The following is a 26,557-nucleotide window of genomic DNA, read 5'->3' as shown; positions in this document are numbered from 1 at the left end:
AGTTAAAGTTCATAATTTAGATAACTAATTTTTCTTGTATTTGACTTTCTATTGTAGTAGAACACAGAAAAGTTTACAAATCAAAAGTGTAGAGTTCATCAGGTGAACTCACTCATTATTTCCATGTAACCATCTTTCAAATTAAGAATTGCTAGTTTATATTTGTTATTATTTTGTTGAGTACTTGCCATCAATATTCATGACTGGGCTGTCACTTATTTTTCTTGTCAAGTTCAATACCTAGATTGTGTTTGCCTCATGGAAGAAGTTGGAAGTTTCCCTCTTGTTTTATTCACTTGAAGAGTTTATGTAAAACTGGTGTTATTTCTCGGGCTCTGTGCTGACAGCTTGGAGCCTGGAGCCTACTTCGAGTTCTGTCTCTCTCTCTCTCTTTCTCTCTCTCTCTCTCTGCTCCTCCCCTCCTCATGCCCTGTCTCTGTCTCTCTCTCAGAAACAAATAAACATTAAAAATATTGAAAACCAATAACAACAACAAAAAACTGTGCTATTTCTTTATACATTCAGAAGACTTTGTCACCGAAGGTACATGAGTTTTGAGTTTTCTTAGTGGGAAGATTTTTCATTAGAAATTTAATTACAAGATGATTCATTTTTGTTATTTCTTATGTTAGTTTTTTTTTGTTTCAAGTTTTTATTTAGATTCTAGTTGGTCAATACTAATTTCAGGAATAGAATTTAGTGTCTCATCACTTACATATAACACCCAGTGCTCATCACAAGTGTCCTCCTTAATACCCATCACCCGTTTAGCCCATCCCACCACCCACCTCCCCTCCAACAATCTCAGTTTGTTCTTTATAGTTAACAGTCTCTTATGGTTTGTTTCCTTCTTCCCCTGCTTCCCCTATGCTCATCTGTTTTGTTTCTGAAATTCTACATATGAGTGAAATCATATGGAATTTGTCTTTCTCTGACTGCTTAGCATAGTACATTCTAGGTCCATCATGTGATTGCAAATTTCAAGATTTCATTATTTTGATTGCCAAGTAATTGCCAAGTAATATTCCATTGAGTGGAGATATATATATATATATATATATATATATATATATATATATATTACATCTTTAGCCATTCACCAATTGATGGACATCTGGGCTCTTTACATAATTTGGCTACTGTTAGTGCTGGTATAAACATGGGTTCACGTGCTCCTTTGAATAACTATTTTTGCACCCTTTGTGTAAATACATAGTAGTGCAACTGCTGGGTTGTTGGGTAGTTCTGTTTTAACTTTTTGAGGAAACTCCAAAATGTTTTCTAGAGTGTCTGCACCAGTCTGCATTCCCACCAACAGTGTAAAAGGGTTCCCTTTTCTCCACATTCTTGCCAACATCTGTTGTTTCCTGTGTTGTCAATTTTAGCCATTCTGACAGGTATGAAGTGGTGTCTCGTCATGGTTTTCATTTGTATTTCCCTGATGATGAGTGATATTGAGCATCTTTTCATGTGTCTGTTGGCCATCAGGATGTCTCTTTGGAAAAATATCTATGCATGTCTTCTGCCCATTTCATAATTGGGTATTTGCTTTTTGGGTGTTAAGTTCCTTATAGTTTGATACTAACCCTTTAACAGATATTCTATTCCATAGGCTGTCTTTTAGTTTGTTGATTGCTTCCTTCATTATGCAGAGACTTTTTATTTTGATAAAGTCCCTAGAGTTCATTTTTGCTTTTGTTTCTCTTGCCTCTGGAGAGGTGTCTAGTAAGAAGTTGCTATGGCTGATGTCAAAGAGGTTGTTGCCTGTTTTGCCCTGTAGGATTTTGGTGGTTTCCTGTCTCACATTTAGGTCTTTCATCCATTTAAAATTTATTGTTGAGTATGGTGTAAGAAAGTGGTACAGTTTCATTCTTCTTCATGTTGCTGTCCAGTTTTCCCAACACTATTTGTTGAAGAGACTGTCTCTTTTCCATTGGATATTCTTTGCTACTTTGTTGAAGATTAGTTGACCATACAGCTATGGGTCAATTTCTGGGTTTTTTATTCTGTCCATTGATCTATGTGTCTATTTTTGTGCCAGTGACATACTGTCTTAATGATTACAGCTTTGTAATATAGCTTGAAGTCTGGAATTGTGATGTCTCCAGCTGTGCTTTTCTTTTTCAACATTACGTTCACCATTTGGGGTCTTTCATGGCTCCACAGAAATTTTAGTATCGTCTGTTCTAACTCTGTGAAAAATGCTGGTGGTATTTTGAAATGAATTGCATTAAATGTGTAGTTTGCCTTGGGAAGTATGGACATTTTAATGTTTGTTCTTCCAATCCATGAGCATGGAATCCTCTCCCATTTCTTTGTGTCCTCTTCAATTTCTTTCATGAGTGTTCTATAGTTTTCAGACTGCAGATCTTTCACCTCTTTGGTTAGGTTTATTTGTAGGTATCTTATGTTTTTTGATGCAGTTGTAAATGGGATCAATTCCTTGATTTCTCTTTCTGCTGCTTCATTATTGCTGTATAGAAATGCAGAATTCCGCGCATTGATTTTGTATTCTGCAACTTTGCTGCATTTGGGTATCAGTTCTAGCAATTTTTTTGGTGGAGTTGTCTGGGTTTTCTACATAGAGTATACACTGTCTATGAAGAGTGAAAGTTTGACTTCTTCCTTGTTGATTTGGATGCCTTCTTTTTGCTGTCTGACTGCTGAGGCTAAGAATTCCAGAATTATGTTAAATAACAAGGGTAAGAGTGGTCATCCGTGTCTTGTTCCTGGCTATAGAGGAAAAGATCTCAGTTTTTCCCCATTGAGGATGATATTACCTGTGGATCTTTTATATATGGCTTTTAAGATGTTGAGGTATGTTCCTTCTACTCCTACTTTGTTGAGGGTTTTTATCACTAATGGATGCTGTACTTTGTAAAATGCTTTTTTTTTGTATTGAGAGGATCACATGGTTATCATCTTTTCTTATATTAATGTGGTATATCACATTGATTCATTTACAAATATTGAACCACCCCTGCAGCTCAGGAACAAATCTCACTTGATCACAGTAGATAATTATTTTTTAAATTTCATTTTATTAAAAATTTTTTAATGTTTATTTTATTTTTGAGACAAAGAGAGATAGAGCATGAGGCGGGGAGGGGCAGAGAGAGAAAGACACAGAATCCGAAGTAGGCTCCAGGCTCTGAGCTGTCAGCACACAGTCTGACACGGGGCTCAAACTCGTCAACAGCAAGGTCATGACATGAGCCGAAGGTGGCCACTCAACCAACTGTGCCACCCAGGCGCTCCACAGTGAATAATTATTTTAATGTACTGTTGGATTTGATTTGCTATTATCTTGTTGCATCCATGTTCATCAGGGAAATTCTCCTTTTTAGTGGGGTCTTTGTCTGGTTTTGGAATCAAGGAAATGCTGGCCTCATTAAATGAGTTTGGATGTTTTCCTTCCATTTCTATTTTTGGACCAGTTTCAGAAGAGTAAGTATTAACTGGTCTTCTGAGGGAGGGGCCACTGGTACTTTGGTTCTCAAGCACACTTGCCCTAGTAAAAAAGCACCTGCAGAGTGCAGAGGGGTAGGGCTTGGTGTAAGTGGCTCAAGCCTTCATTGTGGGTGCTGTGCTGCTCACTGAAGTCCATCTGTGCTGATGGGCGGAAATACAAACAGCATCAGCTGGCTCTCTCATCTCTAGAGGGGTGAGTTCGTGCCTGCTTTCCAGGAAGCCCTCACAGAAGAGCAAACAATCCTCCTTCATTTGTCTAGGCTTCCCTCAGACCTCTGCCTTCATCCTGTCTGTGTCCAAACCATCTGCCCACCTGGTGGTGCAGTGCTCCTATGTTTTATCCCAGGCATGCTGGCTGGGTTTCAGAACTCCAAATTTTAGTGACGCATTGCAGCACAGACCCGTGCTCATCCTCTGGATGAGGGTCTTGCCACACTGTGGCTGATGCTGGTTTCTCCTGAAAGAGCAGTTGCACAAATGTGCAGGGGCTTGGAGTTTTTGATAAAGTACAGCAAAAAGCTGGTATGCAGGTTAGTTGCCCTCAGCATGTACCTCTGCTTCTATGCTAATGAAAGGGCCAGATCAATGGCACCTGCCAGTTCATTTGTCCCCGGAGAGGCAGTGCCCACCTCTTCCAAGTGCACTCCAAGAAGGGTAACTGTCTCCTCCAGTGTAACCCAGGGGATCCTCAGACCACTCTGTCTTCTCGTGAGCCTCTGCCCTCCTCCTCCACAAGAGCATCTCTACACCCACAAGGCTCCACCCCAGTGATGGTGTGGACTTCTGAAACTTCCAACTTTCGGCTCTGCTGCTTGTAAAATCTTGCAATAATCAGCCCCTCTCCTTTTCCCCATCAATAGTTTAGAGGAAGTGTTTTCCTTGTGCAATGCCCTTCACAGTGCTGTCTTTCTCACCTCTCTTCCTGATCAAGGGCTTCCTCCCCTCTGAAGCACCTGTGATTCTTTTCTCCCCCAAATCACATCTCGTATCTCCTACCTTCCATGATGTGGCCTCTTGTCTCCCTCTAGTTGTGTAGTTTGTTCTCTCAATCCTCAGACTGATTTCCTTGGTGTCCAGAATAATTTGATATTTGTCTAGTTGTGTTCGAGGGAGGAGGAAAGCATACAGTCCCCCTACTACTCTGCCATTTTACTCTTAATTTCTATTTCTTCTTATGTTAGTTTTAATTAATTTTGCTTTAATAAGATTTTATGCAGTTTAAATAATTTTTTTAATATATTGTCATGAAGTGGTTCATCATATCCTCTTAATATCTGTATGATTTGAAGTGATGTCTATGTCTTACTGATTAAAAAAATTCTCTGACAATTCATATCTGTGTCTCATATCTGTGTCTGGTTCTGATGCTCGCTTCAGACAGTGTTTCTTTTCTTTTTTCTTTTTTGTTTTTTAGCATACCTTGTGATTTTTATTTTGTTGAATGCTGGACATGATGTGTTATGTAAAAAGGCTTTTAGTGTGAAATTATGTGTTAAAATGGCTAGAAGCTGACCTTTATTTGATGTTTGCTAAAGCCACAGAGGCCAGAGGTTTGAAATTCCTCTAGTGTCCATGTTTTTACTCTGTTGACTTTGAGTTTCCGTAAGTACTTCTTTCCAGAGACAGTACAGCTTACAGCTCTTTCCATTGTAGTCCACTGTTATTATATTGGAGCCTTACACCTGTGGTGGTAAGGTGGTTATTAAATCTCAGTCTTTTAGCAGGAGGATGTGTACCCTGATGTATGACTTTCAGAAATGTTTTTTAGTTTTTTTTTCTCCCTCTATAGATGAGGCAGGAAGACTAGAGGGGCTGAAGTGGGGAACATGCCATCTCTCAGGTGGGAGAGGACTCTGGTAAAGATTTTCCCCTTGGAAAGTAGGCCTCTCTTGGTTTTTGTGACACTTTGCTTCCCAGGTTTTTCTGTTCTGCCCCTTACCACACCTTCTCAGTCTCTATTTTTTTTGCTCCTCTTTGTTCAATACCTATATTCTAAATGGTGTAGCTCCCAGAATGTAGCTCTCTATACATTCTCTTCACAAGTTATTTCATATATTTTTATGAACTTAAAGTGAAATATCCAGCTACTTCTTTGATATCTCCACTTACATATTCTATAGGCATCTGAAGCAAAATTAAACTCCTATTTCCATACAAGCTTCTTCTCACTTCTTAGCAAAGCATTCTATTGTCTAAGTTGCTCACTCAAAATCTGGTAGCTATTTTTGATTCCTTTCTCCTCATCCCCAACACAATCTATCAGTAAGTCTTATGTATGCTACTTTCAAATAAAACTTTCCGGCCAATTCTTTCTTCCTCTGCTCAGACAACATCACTTATGAGATGAATTCCTGCATTAGCTTCCTCTGTCCCCCTTCTTTCATTACTCCCAATATAAGTAATAGATTATAAACACGTGCCACTCCCCTTTTTGAACTATAGCTTATCATTGGACACTGAACAAAATCTAAACTCATTACCATGACCTAAAAAGCCCTGAATGATGTGGCTTAAGCTTATTTCTCTAAAGTCACTTATGCCACCTTCACCTTGTCCTTTATGTTCTAATTTCAGTGACCTCCATAGAGAGTCCCTCCCTGACCACCTGTCTGAGTAGGTCCCACTCTGCTTTCTTCATTATGTCATTTATTTCTCCCACAGTACCAATCACAATTTTGAATTATATATTTATTTCTTTACTTTTTGCCTGTCCCTTTTTTGGATGTTAAGACTCCTTGAAGAAAGAAGGTATGTCTGTTTTATTTACCCAGTTTTACTAAGCACCTAGGACAGGCCTAGCACATTATTAGTATTTAGGTTCTTAATTAGTATTTGTTAAATGAATAAATTATAGAATGAATTTTCTTACAGTTATTAATTAAACCATATTTATTACCTCATAATTTTCTAAGATAATTATCTCATAATTATCTAATACTGAATTTCTAATGTGAATAATTTTTACCAAAAATAAAGCATATTGATGTCAAATCTAATAAATGTCTGTGCCAATGGAACAAAAATCATAATTGATAACTAACACTTCTCCCCAAGTGTTTAGGTATATTTAGATAGCATTTTAATAATATGGTAAAACTTCATCAATGATTCATAATTTTATACTAGATGTATTATTGTTAAGAGATAGTTCTTATTTCTATTTAAATAATCAGTAATCATGTTCATGATTAGATTTTGTTTTAAATACAGTATCATTTAAACTATATTTGAGACATATTGTGGGATTCAGTGTAACAAAGAAGTTCAGAGAACAGCCCTGCCACTAACCAGCCATTCGCCATACTAATTATTTACCTTCTTTAATTTTCAGTGTTCTCATCTATAAAATGGGGGTGATAATAATAGCTGCTCCCTGTGCTCTTTTGAGGATTAAATGAGATATCTTATATAAGGCACTTAGAACAATGTCTTGACTGCAGGCACTAACTAAACTGCTAACTTTGACTAGCCATTTCATAATGAACTGTAGTGACCTATAATGAAGGAGACACAAAATAAAACTGCACTTGAATCAGCAAGAGTAACTCCTAATTGATTTTCCCTATTCTCAATCTAAGAGTTCTGACAGGAATAAAAAAAAATGAAGATGAGGTAATCTACTCAGTTCCTTTATTAACTGATGAAGAAAGTGAAGTGCAGGAAGTGAAGTGACTTGTAGGGGGTCACACAGCTGGTTGTTTCACACTGTGGGCCTGAATCTGAGCTCTGTTCTCCAAGTGTAGGGCCTCCGCATCACACAACACTAATAGTTTAATACTGCCAACTTCAGTTTAATCATCTAGAAAGTGATGTAAAGACTTGTTCGTTAATAAAACAGTATCTGTTTGAGTTTGCTGAAACAATGAAGTTCATTAATTAACAGCCTGCAGATGTTAAAGAGTTGATAAGATGCGTCACCCCACTCTACTCTGGAGAATAAAGGGTGGAAAAAAGAGGTGTTGTTCTTTTGCCATCTGTATCTAAGAATGCTTTGAGCAACACTTCTTTTCAATTTTACCAAGTAGCACATTTGGGATACAATAATTTCTAAGTTTGTTCTTTTAAAAGCTGATTCTTTGGAAATAGGCTTTTGTCAAGGGGATTTTTTTTATCAAGTTATAATTAGACTTTGCTTAATACACCCATAAATTTGTAGCCCTTTGTGTATTGCACAGGTGTTCTGATATTCTCTTATTCCAACAGGGCAAGTGTTGAATAACCAGGAAAGCTTTTAGATGTTGGCAGAGATGCACCTTAAGTCCTTTGATTTGCAGGATGGGAAATTGTGTAATTCCCTAATTATCATAACGCGTGGGACAAATGGTTGTTGAGGCTTTCCGTTTTCCTTTTGCTACACTAATTTATATTAAAATTCTGTAGCTCAAAATCCAGGATGCTAATGATGCACTTTTCTCAAAAGTATTTGTTTATTGCAACAAGTAATGGAGGAGAGAGGTATAATGGAGGCAAGAAGCAGGCGGCACTGGAAAAGGGTTTTACAGTCCACAAACAAAAAGACCTCTGAAATCTATAATTCTTAAACATTCTGCTTTTAAAGCTTACACAGGCAATCAAACTTAAAATGCAGAGGATACAGCTATCTCAGGAAAAAGCAACTCCACCATGGTTAAGATAGCAACGCTGACAAGTACTTAGGGGGCTCATTCAGCAGGGCAGCCACAGTGATATTCCTTCAGGAAAGCCCCTTTGGTGGTAGCTGTCAACAAGGTGTATGTTAAGCCATCCACCTGGAGACTGACAGGGATACACTCCAACAAGCAGAATTATCAACCACTCATGCTGATGACAGCTTTTCTTTCTCTAGAGCTTAAAGTCTTGGGGGCAGAAAGAGTCTCGCTTTGACAATTTCAAGTGGATTTAATACACAAGAACAAAAAAGATGAGATTCAAAAATACCCTTGGCCCCTTTAGGATGGCAAAGAGAATTACAAAATGTCATTTTGGAGACTGAATCATTAGGTGCAATATTTAGATTTGCCCTCTGGAAAAGATGGGATGCTCCCTGCCAGGTGTTAAGTCATGGATGAAAATTGAAACGGGCAGTAAAATGCTGACTTTCAAAGAGCCATATTAACTTTACAAGGCACTAGTGATGCTCAAAAGTTACTGACAACAGCAGAGTCAGGAAAGAGTTAATTTACTCCCAGCAAATCCCTTACTTAGGACCAATGTGCTTTCATTAGAACAAGGGAATTAAAAATACACCTCCATTTGTCTATTGTTTAGCCTGTAGGAAAAGCACCTTAATTTAAAATATTTTAATAGGTGGGCTTTTCCAAGTTAATTTTTTTTTTTTACTCTTCAAATTACGAAATTTCAAAAATGAATAGGAAGTCCAGTTCTTAGTAATCCCTGTAACATGTTCTACTTACAAAAATAAGGACTCAAATAGCTCTTTGGGAATTATTGTTCACATTAAATAATTCACACATTTTGAGACATAAGCCATACCACTGATATTGGATGTGTAGAACTCCTTTTTTGCAGTTCACGTTCACATTCACATTCACATTCACATTCACATCCACATTCAGGGTTTATAATGTCATCATTAGTACCAAACTGGGATCATGACTTGATTATGTAAGACTGCTTACCCTTACCTTTGGATTTATCCTTTATTTCTCAAGAGTAGGGATATGTTAAGGCAAGAGAAAGTATATGGAATGCTCAGTATTGTGGAAAGCATGTATATGTTGGATACATTGGATACTCTTAACACAACAGAGGTACACATGCAGTCAAGATTTGGTTACAAACTATAATTAATTTTCAGAAATATTCCCTTTCTCCCTCTACTTTTTCCTCATTATTCCCCCATTTAATCTTCGTTTCACAAATGCATAATGATAGGAATCCCAGACCACATAGGCCAAGTCTTTTAATCATACATGTAGGGCATGAGAGCATTGAAATTATCAGTTTAATTATTTTGACTAACCATTTCTACAGTAATTGATATACTTTCTAAAAATGCTCCTTTGATGGATTAATATGTTTCTCTAAGAAATTATTTATCTGAGTTGACAAAATGATATCTCTAAAAGTGGCATTCTTTTCGGCTTTACTTAATTGTATCATATATGTGAAATGTAACTTGCAACTCCCCCATTTTATGAGTGGGAATTCATATTAACTGATCATGTGGTTCCTTATCAAAGTTGGGTAATATTCAGGACACTTACAGTGTTGAAGGGTCATCATTTGCTAAAAATACAAAGAAAAAAAAAAGCAAGCATCAAATCATTTGACTCACTGAGAAAAATCAAGAAAAACCAAAACCCTAACTGATCAATGCATAATATAATTTTAAGCACTTTTCATTTTTATTACATTGCAATGCATAAAAGGGAGAAATAGCTCCCACTTAATCTTATTCTGCGTAGTTTAGGTCTCAGGGGCCTTATGTGACTCTGTTTGGGAATGCCTACCACCAATGAACACATTTCCATAAAATGGCTCTGTGGCATATTCACATTTAATCCTTGACTTTCTATAGTGAGATTGCTGCTGGTATTAGCGGAAGCAGTAGTCACTCTACTCCTGCATCCATAGTCTTCTTACTGTCTTTTCCACAGCTCAGTTACCATGAGCTTAGAGAATGCAAATTTAAGTAAATTTAATTGTATTGGGGTGAGTGGGTGGTTTTAATGTACTTTAAAAACATAAATAAACAGATTCTGAATATGCCACTCCATTGTTCTAACAATATAAGCCAACTGGAACTATATAATAAATTTTACACATTAAATATCCCAGACCTGTCTTTCTTTTTCTTTTTCTTTCTTTCTTTCTTTCTTTCTTTCTTTCTTTCTTTCTTTCTTTCTTTCTTTCTTTCTTTCTTTCTTTTCCTTCCTTCCTTCCTTCCTTCCTTCCTTCCTTCCTTCCTTCCTTCCTTCCTCTCTTTCAGAGAGAGAAGAGAGAGAGCACACAAGCAGAGGAGGGGCAGAGGGAGAAGGAGAGAATCTCAGCAGGCTCCACACCCAGCACAGAGCCAGATGAGGGCTCCATCTTACAATCGTGAGATCATGACCTAAGCCAAAATCAAGAGTTGGACACTTAACTGACTGAGCCACCAAGGCACCCCCGACCCCCAAACATTTCAACCATAATTTGAAATCAGCTTCTCTAAATTAATTCTATGAAATCAATGTAATTAATAAAAATGTCAGGCGGTGTTTGAAAGGGAAAGGTCTCTAAACTTTTTAGATCATGGCTCATATATATTATTTATTTAAAATTGTTGTTAGTGTATTAATATACTAATATAATATGGACATCATAAAACACAGAAGTAGAAATTCAAAGATTGAGGTAAAAAAGAGAACTAATATTTTCTTCCAATGCCACAGTGGAGTATACATATACCACTTTGGGAGCAACTCCAGTGTATTCTATGAAAGGCTTGCTCTGTGAGAAAGAAGAGCTCCTTGGCTTAACATTGTGTTATTACAGGACTTCCAATAGACTTCACTGTGCTGCTATACACCTGAATTCCTAAAAAAGGGGCAGAGTACTATATGATGTTTTAAAGAAAGGCTGAAGTCAGAGACATCTGGATTCCAGATCTATCCACCACTCATGAACTATTTCACTTTTGACTGGCTACTTAAAATTTTTTTTAAATTTTTAAATATTAATTGTTATTATTTTTTTTTCAAGAGACAGAGAGGGAGAGGGACAGACGGAGAGAGAGAGAGAGTCTTAAGTAGGCTCCACACTCAGCATGGGGCCTGACACAGGACTTGATTCCACGGTCCTGGGATCATTACAAAATCAAGAGTCAGACCCTCAACTGACTGAACCGACCACCACCCTGGACTGGTTATTTAAGTTTCCCTATCTGCACAATGGAAATAATGACATACTTAATTGTGTTATTACATGGGTCATGTAGGAAGATGAAGGTAAAGTACTTAGCTGACGGTCTGGCATATAGGAAGTGCTCAGTAGATGTTGAGTTCATTTCAACAAACTCTTTTTTATGGGTTACCTTACCACACTAGTGTGCTGTGGAACATACTTTTGGAAATATTCTATATTAGATTATTCATTTATTGATTGTTTTATTGGTTTATTTTTTCAATTTGATAAATACTTATTGACCAGATCCCAAGTAATAGTCATAATAGTAGTAGGCTCAGGGTAACAGCTTACATGAATATTCTGAAGAACTTTCAGATCATTTTCAATTCAGCAAAAAATTGAGAGCCTACCATCTGCCAGGCAACATTTGCCACTCCACAGGTATGGTGATGGCCAAGACAGCTGTGATATCTACCTTTACAGAGCTTACTGTATGAGGGAGGGCTGGTATGATATATGGCCAATATTTAAAAGATAAATACAAAATAGTTTGACCTGACAGAGGGTGAATAAAAGGGCTAGAGGAGAAGGTGGGGGTTTTCCCATGTCAGGTTTGTGCTTTATTTTAAGCAGTTCTTACCTCAGCCTAAGGGAAATAGAAAGCCATTTTCAAGCACAAAGTCATGGAATGACAAAATATTCGAAAAGGCGATGTGAGAGTGTCAGTGGAAATAAACAAGCAAACAAAAAACCCCTTGAACTGAATAACTGCTAATCATCGTATAGAATGGTAGGCAATTTACATCACATACAGGCATCTCCACCCCTGTTTATTTCTTTCCTAACAATCAATAAATTCCATTGCCTCTTCATAAAATGTTGACTTTACAGTTTTTCATGTCGCATATATTTACTCAGACTCTAATCAATTTTCCATTTCTGTGAAGAATTTTTTAATGTGCAACAAATGTGTTTGTGCTCTCCATTGCTTGGTAACTGGCAGGTGCATCCCATTAGCACAGCTCTTAAACTGACCAACCATACCTGATAGGTGTGGTAGGATCTGACAGTATTCATTTGATACAAAAAAAAATTGACTCTTTGTGGGAGGGTCTGGGCTGACAGACCTGCAAAGTTCAATTCTCTGATGAGCTATGGGATAAACTGCAGAGGGTTACATTTCCACAAACGTCTACAAAATCAACTTGCCATAAATATATTCAGGACAGACAATTTTACTCCTGTGCATAGTCTATCCATTTTAAAGACATTTTTAATAAGCAGGAAATGCTTGTGTTGGTAGGGAAAATTCTGTGAGGTTGCTAAATAATGACAAAGTGCTGGAATGAACAAAAGGAACATTTGGCCTTTACAGTTGAGTATTCTACTGACAGTGTTCCAGAGACAAACAGTTAAGAGTTTGATAGTGAATATTCTTTGTTCTCTGCTTAAAAGCAGATAATATTAGCTGCATGCCTTCCTAGGAACTGAGATGTGAAAATCTACGAACTAATTTAATTTTTCATTTAGTGTGATGATTAGAAATTGGCCCATGAGGGTACTTTTAAAATGAGAGGTAATGTTTCATAAGTAAGATCTAAGATTTGCTTTCTTATTATTTTTCTTATTTGCAAAAATATAGTTTTCATTTTTCTGCTTACTTTGATATTTTTTAACAATATTGGAATAATTTTCATACCACACTTTTGCTGGGTTGCAAAATATATTTTATAAAGTTGTAAAATCTTCTAGACTGAAAGAAGAGAAGATACAAAAATCTCATACTTTTCTCTTTCTTTGAGAGGGAATCTAAGGGCTTATGAATAAAATCAGAAATATTTGAGAAAACATATCAGGTTATAAAGTTCAGTGAAAGTGAAACCTTGACACTGATTGTATCAGTAAAAATTAGGTTTAGCTACATATAACAAATAATGTATAACAAAATAATGGAGTTTTTTTTTTACATTTATTTATTTATTTTGGCGGGGTAGGGGCAGAGAGGGAGAGAGAGAATCCCAAGCAGGCTTCATGCTGTCAGCACAAAGCCCAACGTGGGGCTCAATCCCACAAATCACAGATCATAACTTAAGCTGAAACCAAGAGCTGGTTGCTTAGCTGACTGTGCCATCCAGGTGCCGTCAAAATAACAGAGGTTTAAACAAAATAGATTATTTCTCCCTAATTAACAGAAAGTGTGATGTTAGACAAACCCTGTATGGTATGGTAGTTTTATGGTTATCAGGAATTTAAGCTTTTTCATGTTTTTGTTTCACCATCTTAGCATGTATTTTCAAGGTCACTTTATGAACCAAGATGACTTCTGGAATTTGAGTCACCTCATACACATTCTAGGTTTAGAATGAGCCTAAAAAAGAAGCAAGGCTGGGGGTCATGCCACTCTTCAGGGGCTTTCCAGAGGTCAATACAATACTCTAACACTTCTTCTTATATCCAGTTATCATAATTTAATCCTATGGCAATTGTTTTAAGGGAGGCTGGGACTTCTATTTTATTTTATTTTATTTTATTTATTTTTTAATGTTTATTTTTGAGAGACAGAGACAGACAGAACATGAGTGGGAGAGGGACAGAGAGAGAGAAGGAGACACAGAATCTGAAGCAGGCTCCAGGCTCTGAGCTCTCAGGGCAGGGCCCGATGTGGGGCTCAAACTCACAAACAGTTGAGATCATGACCTGAACTGAAGTCGGACACTTAACCCACTGAGCCACTGAGGCACCCCATGTGGCTGGGAAATTTTAGCTGGGTACATTTCTGCCCTCAAAACAATCAGAATGTATTGATAAATAAAGAGGGAATATATTGGTTGAGTGACTGACAGACTGCCAGAATTAATATAATTTCCCAAGTCAAAATACCTTACTATCTTGTTTTTAATAGGGGTGTGTGCATGTGTGTATGTCACTAAATCCAACACCACTCACTGGTAGGAAGCATAATGCCTTTAGAGAAACATAACAGCAATAACTATAGACACGTAAGCAATTTCTAAACCTAATGAAAGACTGTGGTTAGGAAATCTTTCCCAGGTATGTACACACACACACACACACACACACACACACACACACATTCATTTGCTTATAAACACATAGTACTGGTAGTAATTATTGGAACAATAACTGTAACTTTGCTCTGCTAGGACTGCCACTTGCATAGATGGAAGAAAGGTGCTAATTCATTGTCAGTGGGTTGGATTGCAGGAGTCCATCAAAGTTGTTTTTTCAAGAACATTCCAGTATACAATAATATATATATTTATTTTAAGTGTTACTTTTTTAGATGTGCCAATCTAACTTTTCCTCTCTACAGATGCTGAAATAGAAAAAAAGGTAAAAGGCGGAGGTGTGAACTTTCCCAGTGAGCAAAAGGAGAGGCAATTCCCTCAGTTCTTAAGGAAGAAAAAATGCAGGACGCTCAAAGGTTGCCTTCAACCCTAAGCAAGAGGAATTACTTTCCTGAGTGCTTTCTTGTGTGGCCACAATCACCCCTGTCTCCTTGTTCCCCTATGGGGTTGGGCTTGATCTTTTAACATTTCTTTGTAACCAGGAGCTGGAAAATATAGAATTTAAACATGGAGAGAAATGAGGGATATTGAGATGGGTTGAACAGCAAGGTAATCAAACAGCTGTTGAGTCGGAGAGAAAAAGCTGGATCATATCAGAGTGGATGCTATCAAAAGAGTTACGAGCTTACATGACAAAATTACATGTACTTGAAATATGCCATTACAAAATGCCAGCCTGACATTAAGCTGCTTTATAGAGGTATCATGTCCTTAAATAGCCTGGTGATTATCTGTATCCCTGGAGCGCTGCTTTCCTACCTGACTTTGTAATACCCCTGGCTTGTCTCTAATCACCATGAAGAGTGTCACCAACTTAGAAAAATTCTTGAAAGGAAATTAATTTTGATTTCTTTTGACATTCTATAGAGTTTTCTTTCTAGGGAGGATGGAGATCCAGCCTTCTTTCCCATAATGACAAGATACGGCATTTCTCTGTGAGTATCAGAAGCCTGGTTTGAACTCTCTTATAAAAAGTATTTTCTATATGTCCAGTGATGTGTTAAGCAATTTACATGAATAATCTCCTTTAATTCTCATGAACTCTGTAATTTAGGTTCTATTATTAGACCCCTTGAAGGTGAAATACAGAGAGATCAGGTGACTTGCCCAAGATCACACCATAGTCTAGTCAGTAGTAGAATGGGGATTTTAACCTAGTCACACTGATTCCAAGGCCTAGGCTCTTAATCTGCATGTTACACTGCTTTCTTCAAAAGCCACGTTCCATTGAGAGCTGTAGGTGGGGAGGATAAGGTAAATTAAGCCATATTTTTAGAAAAGACAGAGAGGGCAAGACAGAAGATAAAGTGTCCCCCTGCCCCCCTGCCTTTAAAATGATGTGGTTAAGAAAACAAGAAGAGATTATTCCTGCATAGAAAGAGGCAACAGGAAGTGTGAATGAGAAGCACAAATGTGGAGAGTAAAGCACTTTACAAAGGAAGGCAGCTGCAAATTTTCCATTTGCAGTGTTTGTTTATTTTGGCTCCCATCACCACTGCCATGATTGCCTCGGAATGAATTCCCCAGTGGAAACATCAACAAGGTAGGAAACGTCATAATTATATTTTCTATTATCCCCCAAAGAATATATTAGTATGGTAGATATGGCTATAATCTAAAAGAAAAGTGCTATGTAGCAAAGACAACTGCTGATAAAACTAGCTGATTTTTTATCCTCTGGTATTAACAAAAAGGCAAAAATAAAAAGGGAGTTTTGGATATTATTCTGTGCCTTTTCTCACGTGTACTTGCAACTGGGCAACAACTATGCTTATCAGTTAGTTCTATGTTTTTCTCTATTGAATAGATACAGATTCAGCATGTTCTAGAGAATCTCCTGGACATGAGACTGACCAGTGAATGGTCTAAGAAATGATATGGGGCACTACCTCATGCTAGTTGGGGGAGTAAAGAAAGCCTTGATGCCTGCTGGATGCAAAGATGATTCCTGGAGGGAGCTGACACTTTGGGCATTTTCGTGAATGTTTAGGGAATGTTGATATGTTAAGCACTCCTTCCTTGATCCCCAGCTTCTCTGGTGCTTTGGCCTGCCGGAGATGCCTGCAAGAGCTTGCACACTTGCCAGTTTTCTATGGCAATGGAGAAGTGTGGGAAAATTAAGGTCCTGTAGAGCAATCCTCAATCAAAAGGAACCACGAGTCAATGGTTAAATGCTTCTCTCTTTTGTCCCTTGGGGCAGGCAATTCTCAGACTCATTCTATATATTTCCTCATAAGAGCAGACAATTTTGAGACTCATTTTAGATAGTTCCTCATAAGGTCCCAGGAGAATCAATAATAGCTGTCCCTGACTCAATTCCATAAGACACCTCTGTACTGTCTCCCCTTTCCTGTTTTATTCCAAGTCTTTACTACACTCCTGTTTCTTGAGATCATTTCCAAAATAAACTACTTGAATGTAATTCTTTATCCAGGTTCTGCTTTGATGGGGGAACTTAGGCTAAGACAATGCAACATCACAAGAGGAGTGATATTTATGGGCTGAAAGATGATGGGGGGGGGATGCTTGTCTGGGGGATGGTGCTGGTACTTCACATGGCTTTCTCTCCTTTACTAGATCCCTAAATATTGGAATCTTGGAGGGGGTTGGTCCTCAGCCCTCTTCTTCTCTTTGTCTATACCTTTTCCTCAGACAATTTCTGGTTCCATGGTGTTGACCACTGCCTACAATTTGATGACTCTCCAAATTGTATCTTTAGTCATGACCTTTCTTTCCCTTGAGCCTGAGGATCATTTATCTGATTGCCTACATGTCTTCTCCATTTCGATATCTAACAGGTATCTCTTCCTTCATCTGTACCCAATAAAATTCTTGTTTATGTCCCAATAATGCCCTATAAAACCCCTGTTATGCCCTCAGTCTTCCTCATGGCACTATAATCTACCCATAGTCCAAACAAATAGAGAAATCTAGATGTTCTTGATTCAGCACTTCTCAAACACTTCCCTGCAAGTTCTATCAGTTCTGTCTCCAGAATAGATCTCAAATTCATCCACTTATTTCCATCTCCACCACCATCATCCTGGTCATAGGCAAAATTATCTCTCATCAGGGTCACTGACAAAAGCCTTTTAAAATCAATATACTGCAGTCAGAATTGTTTTAACAAATACATATACACCACTTGCCTCTTTAAAATCTTCCAGTGGCGGGGCACCTGAGTGGCTCAGTTGGTTAAATGTCCGACTTCAGCTCAGGCATGATCTCACAGTTTTTGTGCGTTCGAGCCCTGCATCATGCTCTGTGCTGACAGCTCAGACCCTGGAGCCTGCTTCAAATTCTGTCTCCCTCTCTTTCTGCCCCTCCCCCGCTCATGCTCGGTCTCTGTCTCTCAGAAATAAATAAAAACTAAAAATAAAATAAAATCTTCCAGTGGCTTCTTAAGGCACTGAGAATTAAAAGCCAATAAACCTTCCCATGTGCCTGAGACCCTACATGATGTAGGCTCTGCTCACGTCAGATATGCTTTTCTCTCTTGCTCCATATGCTCTGCTAGACTAGCACCTTTTCATTCTTCAAAAAAGGTAGGTTCTATCTCTCTTAAGGGTCTTCCATTTTTCTGAAACTTTTGCTCTAATAGTTGTTCTCCTGGTTTTCATAGGTCATACTCTGCATTCTATAGGCTTTAGCACAGTCTCTCCCTTTTTGGAGTCGCTCTTATCATGAGCACCTGTCTGGAACAGTACCCTCGCTCCCCCCACCCTGCTTACTCTCTATGCTTCTTGTTTATTTCCTTCATAAATCTTTTCATACACTTTATATTGTGTCTTGAGCCATTTTTATTTTCTTTTAATCTTCTCAATTAGAAGAAAATCTCCATGAGGGTAGGAATCTCAAATTACTCTGGCACATTTGTGGAATATATTAATGGATAGGCTAACTGTTTTGAGAAATTCCTCTGGATGGGTGCATGTAGGAATTCCTTCTTACCTACAATGAAACAGAGAGTCTAACAAATTTTGTCTAATATTTCTTGTCTCAATAATTTATAAGTTGCTGTATCTCTGAGCCCTAATGAGACCAAAAGATAGGAGAAAACAATTTTTTTTGTAAATATGTGAAGACGTTCTTATAAATCTTCACTTCTTATTTCATGTGGTAAGTCTGATTTTCAACTAGGAAGCAAAACTGATGATTCACCCTTTAGTAATCAAAATTTTTGTGACCAACTGTATTTTTCAATAGCTTGATAGAATGGTTCTATCTAAGAAGCATGAGGTTTTTATTGGAAAGGACAAAATTTCAATTCCATCCAGTCTATGATACCTTTTCTTATTACAAAATGACTTGGCTAACTTCTAATATAACCTTCCATATAGAGAATGAAACTCAGTACTTCTTAACTCCCCTTCTCCCAGCTACATAAAAATCCGTTGTCTCAATTCCCTCCTTTCGATACTTTTTAGTTATGAATTCTTTTTTCAGTCATTTCAATTTTCACACCTGTTATATCAGGGTGTGGTGCTCCAACTTTTTGATGAGTCGGAGCAGGTAAGATCTGTTTGTTTTGTTGTATACCTGGGGCATAGGGACCTGTGCTCATTTTGGTAGACTTACTCCAGAATTTGGTAACAAATACCACTAGCACCAAAGGGGTAAACTTTGTTTTTAAAAATTTTTGTGGGCAAAATAAAGATGAAACAATTCTTATCCTGAGTTGATAAAATATTAATACCAAATACTTTTAATTATTTCTAGAAAGATTTAAATTGATATTTATTTCTGTATATCAAAGCTAACATTACATTCTTTGGCAAGCTGCTTCCTAAAACAATCTTATATTATAGCATCTTGTACCTTTTTGTAATTTAGGATTTTCTGAAGGAGAGCCACATGGATATTATTTGTGATTTTGTTTCTTGCTATATAATAACTGTATCACGGGGTTTATTGTCTTTAAACAAAAAATGACTGGTCTACAATACAGAGATCTGTTAATATTGTTGCCTCAGTTTTCCAAAATGACATCAAATATTTTGATTTCATGTATTGCATCTGATTTTCCTTGTTACTCTGAGCATTAGAATGACTTTGAGATTTTATACTACAGAGATTTTCCATAGTCTAACCTCAGGGTAAACTCATTACCTCCTTTGTAATTACACGATGGCTGTGAGAAATACATGCTCAGGGATTAGTCTCATTAACAGGTCTTGTCTCGATTGACTTGGAAAGAACCAAGGAAACGATTAGACATATTTGATCAGTCAGGTGCTGTCCTTGATTTCTGTGAGTGACTTCTATGCTCCTCATCTCCTTTTGCGGTGCTCAATGCTTAATAATCAAATACTCTTACCTTCCGTGCAGAGGAGCCCAGACCTCCCATAAGGGCAGAGGCAGAGGGAATCTGTCCTGGATTTGGGAACACAGGTGGCACCGTTTCCACATGGACTGTTTTCACAGGTTGCAAACTGGCACATCCTGCCTGAGTACAGCCTTGGACACTCACAAAACCAGTTTTCACTGTCACTGAAAAGGGAAAAGGAATTATAAAACCAATCAGAAAACAATGATCCTTTACAAACAGGTGGATTCGCGCGTGCATTCGCACGCACGCGTGTGCGCGTGCGCACACACACACACACATAAAATAAAAGCTGCACCTTGTCTTCTCCCTTTCTCAGTGTTTTTCAACTGTTAAGTATTTGTAGCTGTGCACTTCGCATTGAAAGCAGATTAGCAGCTTTATAGTTTGCCTGAGGCCATGAATTCTATTTTAAGCCATCTATTTTTATTTTTGATTTACCTCACCTTTTACTGCGCACTAGGTGCCTTTTTAGGACTTCATTAAATATGTGTGGTGCTGCCTTAGTAAAGTGCTTCAAATGTCTATTAGAAGAAAACGTCTTAGATGCAACCTGAGGAGAATTTCAAGCTGGTGATAAGCTTCCTCCACTGAGGAGAAGTCCTCCAACAGCCACCCTTGAGGTAGCTCACAAAGGCACAGTGGGGAGCATAATGACTAAACAACTCCCAGGGCCCCAGGCTGAAGGTGCCTGTGAAACCAGAGATGAAAACTGTGCTCATCCACCTGCATGCCTTCTCCAGAGGGGATGGTGACCAGGAATCTGGTGCTTCTGCCTTCCCTGCATCTATTTCCTCCACCTGCCAACCTTTGTTTTTGAGAGAGGTTGGGAGAGGGCCAGAGAGAGAGAGAAAGAGAGGATCCCAAGAAGGCTTTGTGCTCTTAGAGATCATGACCTGAGCCAAAATCAAGAGTTGGATGCTTAACCAACTGAGCCACCCAGGTGCCCCCTTTTCCCCCTTTTAAAGTAAAGGTAGCTCGGGGTGCCTGGGTGGCTCAGTCAGTTGAGCCTCAGACTTCGGCTTAGGTCATGATATCAAGGTTCGTGGGTTTGAGATGCAGGCTTGGTGCTGACAGCTCAGACCCTGGAGCCTGCTTCAAATTCTGTGTCTACCTGTCTCTCTGCCTCTCCCCTGCTCATGCTCTGTGTCTGTTTCTCAAAGATAAATAAACATTAAAAAAACATCAACAGTAAAGGTAGCCCCAGCTTGCCTATGCAACTCCTCCCCTATTCCCAGTCTATGCTGACGCGGAAGGCATACTCCCACTCTTGGTGTCAATGCTACCAATTGAGTGCAGGGTGAACACAGGGCCAAAACAGCTGACTGGCTTTTACTGATGAGGTTGCCATGTAGCTGCTTGTGGCATCTGCCCATTCAGAAGGGAGAGCCTGGCTGAGAATAGAGAGCTGATGCCTGGTAGTGCCAATGTAAGGGACTGGGGAAATGGGAGAAAACACTGTGGAAAGAACTTATGTATCAGATAACAGGTAAATCTAGCTTTGGCAGGTGAGGTCTTGAGACCCTCAGAGGCTCTCTCGACTCTTAAGGGGCCAAACACGGGTGATGAATAATTTACTCATTTTATAACTATGACAAATAAGTGAGATGACTCATTTTCAGAAATACCAAATACAAGCTGTGCTGTCTAGTTAACAATAGGTTTAGAACCTATTGGAAATATGTGCGACCTCCTTCCCCCCACAATGGAGTCCCAAAACCTGAGACACTTCACTTCCTGGTTCTTCTTCCTCCTCTCCATTTCATGGGCTTTGTAATGACCATGGGCCAAAAAACTGAAGTCTCTGTGGCAATTCAGGGAATGTACATTTGTTCCAATCAGACTACTTTTTGCCTTACATGGGCATAGGCAACTTCAGGGTAAGGCTGTAATCTCTGTAGGACTCAGCCAATGAGGAATCAGGGGAGGGACTTGCATGCTTGGAGATAAATTGCCTGCTGTAACTGCCTCAAGTATGCCTGTCCATCAGACACCGGCTCTGGCAAGAATGTTGATTAAAGCCTCCCTTCACTGTGCTCCAAGTCTCTGTGTCCCTCCTTTGATTGGGTTAGTGTGCTTATTTTTCACAATAACTTTCATGGCAACTTGCATAGTATTTTACATAGAGTGGACAAATACAGAATCTCAGGTTTTCAGAAATGGTCCAAAATTAAGGATCAATGCCGCTAAGATGGTTATAAAGCATCCTAAAAAACTCTTCTATTTTGGGGCTGTATTACAAAACAAAATTTTGAGGACCCTTGAGCCAATGCTCCTCCTCACCCAAGAATAGTGGTAAAAGCATAGCCAGACAACCTGGAAGGTACAGTGAAAGCACTGGGGAAAGTCACACCTTCTGGTGTGACTTAAAGTGTTAGTTAGGAACTTAATGTTTTTGGGGGCCATGGATAAATCTCATGTAATTTCACCTCCACTCACCTAACCTGGAATTGAAAGCTTAGTATACAGCATCTGTATTCTGGGATAAAGTCTTGGAGTGTAAAACTCTTGAAAGCTTCATTCTGGAAAAACCAAATTAGTCTTTTTATAGTAAAGGAGAAGGCCACATATATGAAGTCAAACGAATCTAAATATTGATTGATATAAGTGCTTTAATCATATAGACCTAACCAGATTTGAAATGCGGGAAAGACGCTTTTCTGTTAAAAACCGAGGAAAGCACTAATTTTAATCATGTCCTATTGATCAATCAAGCCTCATTTCCTTTTTGCTTTCATCAGGTGTTGGAAGAAGTTGGTTGTTATAAATTCATGTGGAGATGACTAACTGCGTGAATCTGTACATCAGCAGGCAGAGCAGAGAGAGAAATGGAAATTCTATAGAAAACGCTCTGCAGAAGGGGAAGACCACCTTATCTCGCTAACCATGAGCAAGTGTCCAGAGCCGTCTTGTCCATCTTGGTATTCCATCAGCACTTCATTAGAAAGAGTTAGCTTTAACCAACTGAGATGATGATGCCTCCATACATTTCACTTCAAATTGTACCTTCAGGTTCCAAAATAGTTCCTGAAGTGCCAGATATTTCACCAATAGTTTTAATAAAATCTATTTTTGCTACCAGCTGCATTACACCTGGACCCAAAGGCTTCTCCTAGTCAGATCTTGCCAAAGATCCCATTACTAAATCCCAACTTCTTCAAAAACTAGCAAGTCAAATGTGTTTGCTGTTAACTTCACTCAAAGGATACCTCGCCACACCCTGAAGCAATTGGCAATGCTGACCGAGAAAGTAAGTGCCCTAAGCCTGAAGGACCTCAGGTAACCTTCCATGTTTGGAACCAGTGATTAAAACAATGTCACCCTCCTTGACCCCGTTTACTTTAAATGTTGTAACTTCCTGTGAACTTATTGGACCCTGTATAATTAGATATGGGAGAATATATTTACATGTAATACACTTTTTTAATTTGAAAAAGTTCTAAAAATCTTACCCTTCACAGACCTGTGAACTACATAGAAAACTGTTTTTGCAAGTCTTCCTCTGAGTGAAGTTCTTACCTGTAAACCATAACACCAAATGTAATCCCAATTCCTGTCAACCAATATTTGCTGGGCACCTATGTCATGGAAAGAGCCAGGTACCATGGAATAAATAAGACTCGCTCTGCTCTTGTTTGGGAAGATAGCATAAGTGCACGAACTAATCTTTGTAAAACACAGCACAGGTATGCGAAAAGGGAATTTAGGCAGTGAGCAAGGATTTTTAGGCCTTAGCTCTGTAACATGTGGATTCAAATGTCAATAGCTTCTAAAAGCTGCTCTGTGGACTGGCCCACAGAATGTTACCAGTGAATCTCCCCATGGCTTTTAAAATGCAGATTCCTGTGCTGCTCTTTCCTCTGAGATTTTGATTTAGGAGATGTAGAGTGATGCCCGTGATTCTGTGTTTTAAAAATGTCATCATGTGATCCTGCATAGCTTACTTCCTGCAAAAGTCAGCTCCCTTGAGACAAATTTTCTCACCAAAGTAAAAGCTTGATGGGCATTAGTTACTACTGGGTCTTTAGCAGGATGCCAGGACATTGTAATTTTCTCTTTTGGGGCTACATTTTAGCTTTTGACTAACATATATCTGAAAATACAATATTTATCCACTGAAGTACAACGATTAGAGGGTTTTTATTTTACTAGTGCCATATAGGGTCTACTTTATGTATGTATATTATGTATGTATATTATATGCATATATATGCATGTATATTACACTTAAAAACAACACGAAGTAGGAAAACATTCACTCAGTCATTTTAAAGCTTAGTTAAAAAAATACTACCTATCTAAGTGTATGCAAACATCTGTATATTTTGGCACTGTAACTATTATAGCATACTCAATTACAAGTCACAATATGGTTAGCATATCAAATGACTGTCGTTAAGTTTCTACGGGTATTAAAAATTATCTTTAGAAAATTTAGCTGATTAAAAAAATCAAAAGATGCTGGCTTGAAAAGGATGCCCCTATTTACATAACAGCCAGATGCCTGAAAATTTTCTACAACTAAAAGGACTCCTGCATGTATTAACTTAAAAAAATAAATATCTCTTCCTGCATTCTTTGTATCTAATGGATCATTAGCAGATTTCAAAGTTGACCACCCACAGTGTCAAGAGAGGGAAATTCTCTGCAGGAAAGTGAACAGAAATGAGTCCTTATGAATAATGTCTCTAGATGCTTCTAAAAAATAAAATTACTATTGGCAGAAATAACCCATCTCTATGTATAGGCTCTTCTATTTATAGCACCACAGCACCGGCTTAAGAATGCAAATGAGATCCCAAGTAGCCGTGGTTCAAATGGAACTTTCCTTCCTTTTTCATGAATTTCTGGCACCACAATGAGTCTGCTGACTATAAAGCAATACCCATGAACCCCCTGGCCCAACCCCCAGTCTTGTTAACACTGTTGAACGCCTTTCAAGTGAGTTGTCAGCTCTGTGTGGAGAATCTGTGTTGCAACATCCATAGATAGTTTGCCTCTAGGACAGAGGTGCCTACAACGATGTTATTTCTTGAGGTAAGGCACGCCATCATATTTGACATTTTTCATTTTTTCTTTTTGAAAGTAGCCAAATGTGAAAATAATAGAAAAAAAAATGCAAAGCCAAAATTATCTTAAGGCGGCCTAGAAAGTGAACTTAAAGAAACATAGTCTATATAATATACCCCCAGATGGAGAGCTCAGGGAAAATGTCCTTCAGCTTTAGGGGCTTTTATCTTTGATTAAAAAGACTTTATTAAGGGTAGAAACAAAGAAGTTGAAAAAGGATATGAGCAATAATAAAGTTATAGGATCACATGTAACGAGATAATACACAAAATAAGGGTAATTCACAACAATATAAAATATTTTTGTCTCCTCATGTTCTAGGATCTGTCCAATTCAATCCTGTGGATATTTTGTGAAGGGAGATTGAATTTATGTTATAATCTCTCTTCCCTTACCCTTCCTTCTCTCTCTTAACGCCATGGTTCACTTTGTAAAATGTTCTTCATTGGTGGAGAAGGATGATCAGAAATTTCCTTCCCAGCAAGAGATATCTTTTCCATTTCTTTTACCGTGGGAACCACTAGTCCTTCTGAAATGGAGTTAAAGCTTTGCTTCCAAGGGAGGAACCTCAGAAAATATTAAACCCCAGACAGGGAGCTAACATGGCAAAAGTGGCCATAATCTAAATGATTTAAATGGGATATGCATGAGGATGTGCCTTGCACAGTACTTGGCAATGATGAACTGCTCGTTACATGTTACAGAAAGGAGGTGGGCATGGATGAAACATACAATTAATTGAATCTGAATCAGTTAATGGTGGGATAAGAGCAAGAGAAACAAATCTGGCACAAAGAGAAGCGGGTTGGGAAAAAAGCATGAGGTAGAGGGTGTCAATGGGTGAGAAAATAAAAGGATGCATCGGGGCGTTCCCAGGTGGCTAAGTTGGATGAGCATTTGACTTCAGCTCAAGTCATGATCTCATGGTTGGTGAGTTTGAGCCCCGCATCCGGATCTGTGCTGATGCTCAGAGCCTGGAGCCTGCTTCAGAATCTGTGTCTCCCTATCTCTCTGCCCCTCCCTTCCTCACACTCTGTCTCTCTCAAAAATAAATAAACATTAAAAATAAAATAAAAATAAAAGGATGCATTAATAATTGTTGAATTATTGTAGCATTTCAACGTTTAAAATTACCTCCCCCAATTAAAAAAAATCTCAGGGTTTTAAGATTAGACTTTGTGACCAAGCAACAATTTTATAATAGATTTTCTTATTTCGTGTTCATTGCAAAATTAGCCAGTCTCCACTCCCCTGCACTGTAAGAGCAATTTGGGTAGGATTTAATATAACAGAATCAGTAAATGCAGTGCTTATGAAGCTCTGGAGTTCTCAGATAATTTCCTGTGACGATAATGTGCCTATTTGGAGGCTATTTAAGACTAGAAGAGTTGGTATAAGCTTTTAAAATGCAGTTTTAACTCCTCCTAAAAAGAAACAAAAATTCTTTTAAAATATTTAAGCCAACAAAGTGCTGTTTCACCCATTCCCTTGACCTCACTAATGTTCACATACATACAATTTCTACTCAACTGTTTCCATGGTGAATTCAACTGTTGCCAGGGAGGTGGAAACAGCGCATACAGTGTTGATGATTGTTCTTTTCTGATATTAAGAAATATCTACAAAATTTCTGGGGGAGGGATTTATTCTGCACACACATAAGGAATAGTAAAGATACACATTTATAAACACTAAAACATTCTTTATGAATGTTACTATATTCCTACACTCAATTTGCACCAAGAAATTTAATTTATCTCAATTTCTCACTTAT

General features: G+C 38.2%; 1 protein-coding gene across 1 annotated transcript in view; it reads right to left on the bottom strand.

Annotated features, from left to right (window-relative positions):
* EYS (eyes shut homolog) overlaps nt 1-26,557 on the bottom strand; it is a 1,631,667-nt gene that overhangs the window by 114,576 nt on the left and 1,490,534 nt on the right. The window contains exon 35 of the mRNA XM_047102761.1: nt 19,705-19,877. Coding sequence (XP_046958717.1) covers nt 19,705-19,877 — 173 coding nt within the window. The remainder of the gene's footprint in view (nt 1-19,704; nt 19,878-26,557) is intronic.

The sequence above is a fragment of the Lynx rufus genome, unplaced genomic scaffold, assembly GCF_022079265.1.
Source record: "Lynx rufus isolate CCGP_SWC_20201006 ecotype Redwood Valley unplaced genomic scaffold, mLynRuf1.p SCAF_6, whole genome shotgun sequence".
NCBI classification, from domain to species: Eukaryota; Metazoa; Chordata; class Mammalia; order Carnivora; family Felidae; genus Lynx; species Lynx rufus.
Note: the sequence above shows the minus strand (reverse complement) of the source record. Positions and strands in the feature narration are given on the sequence as shown.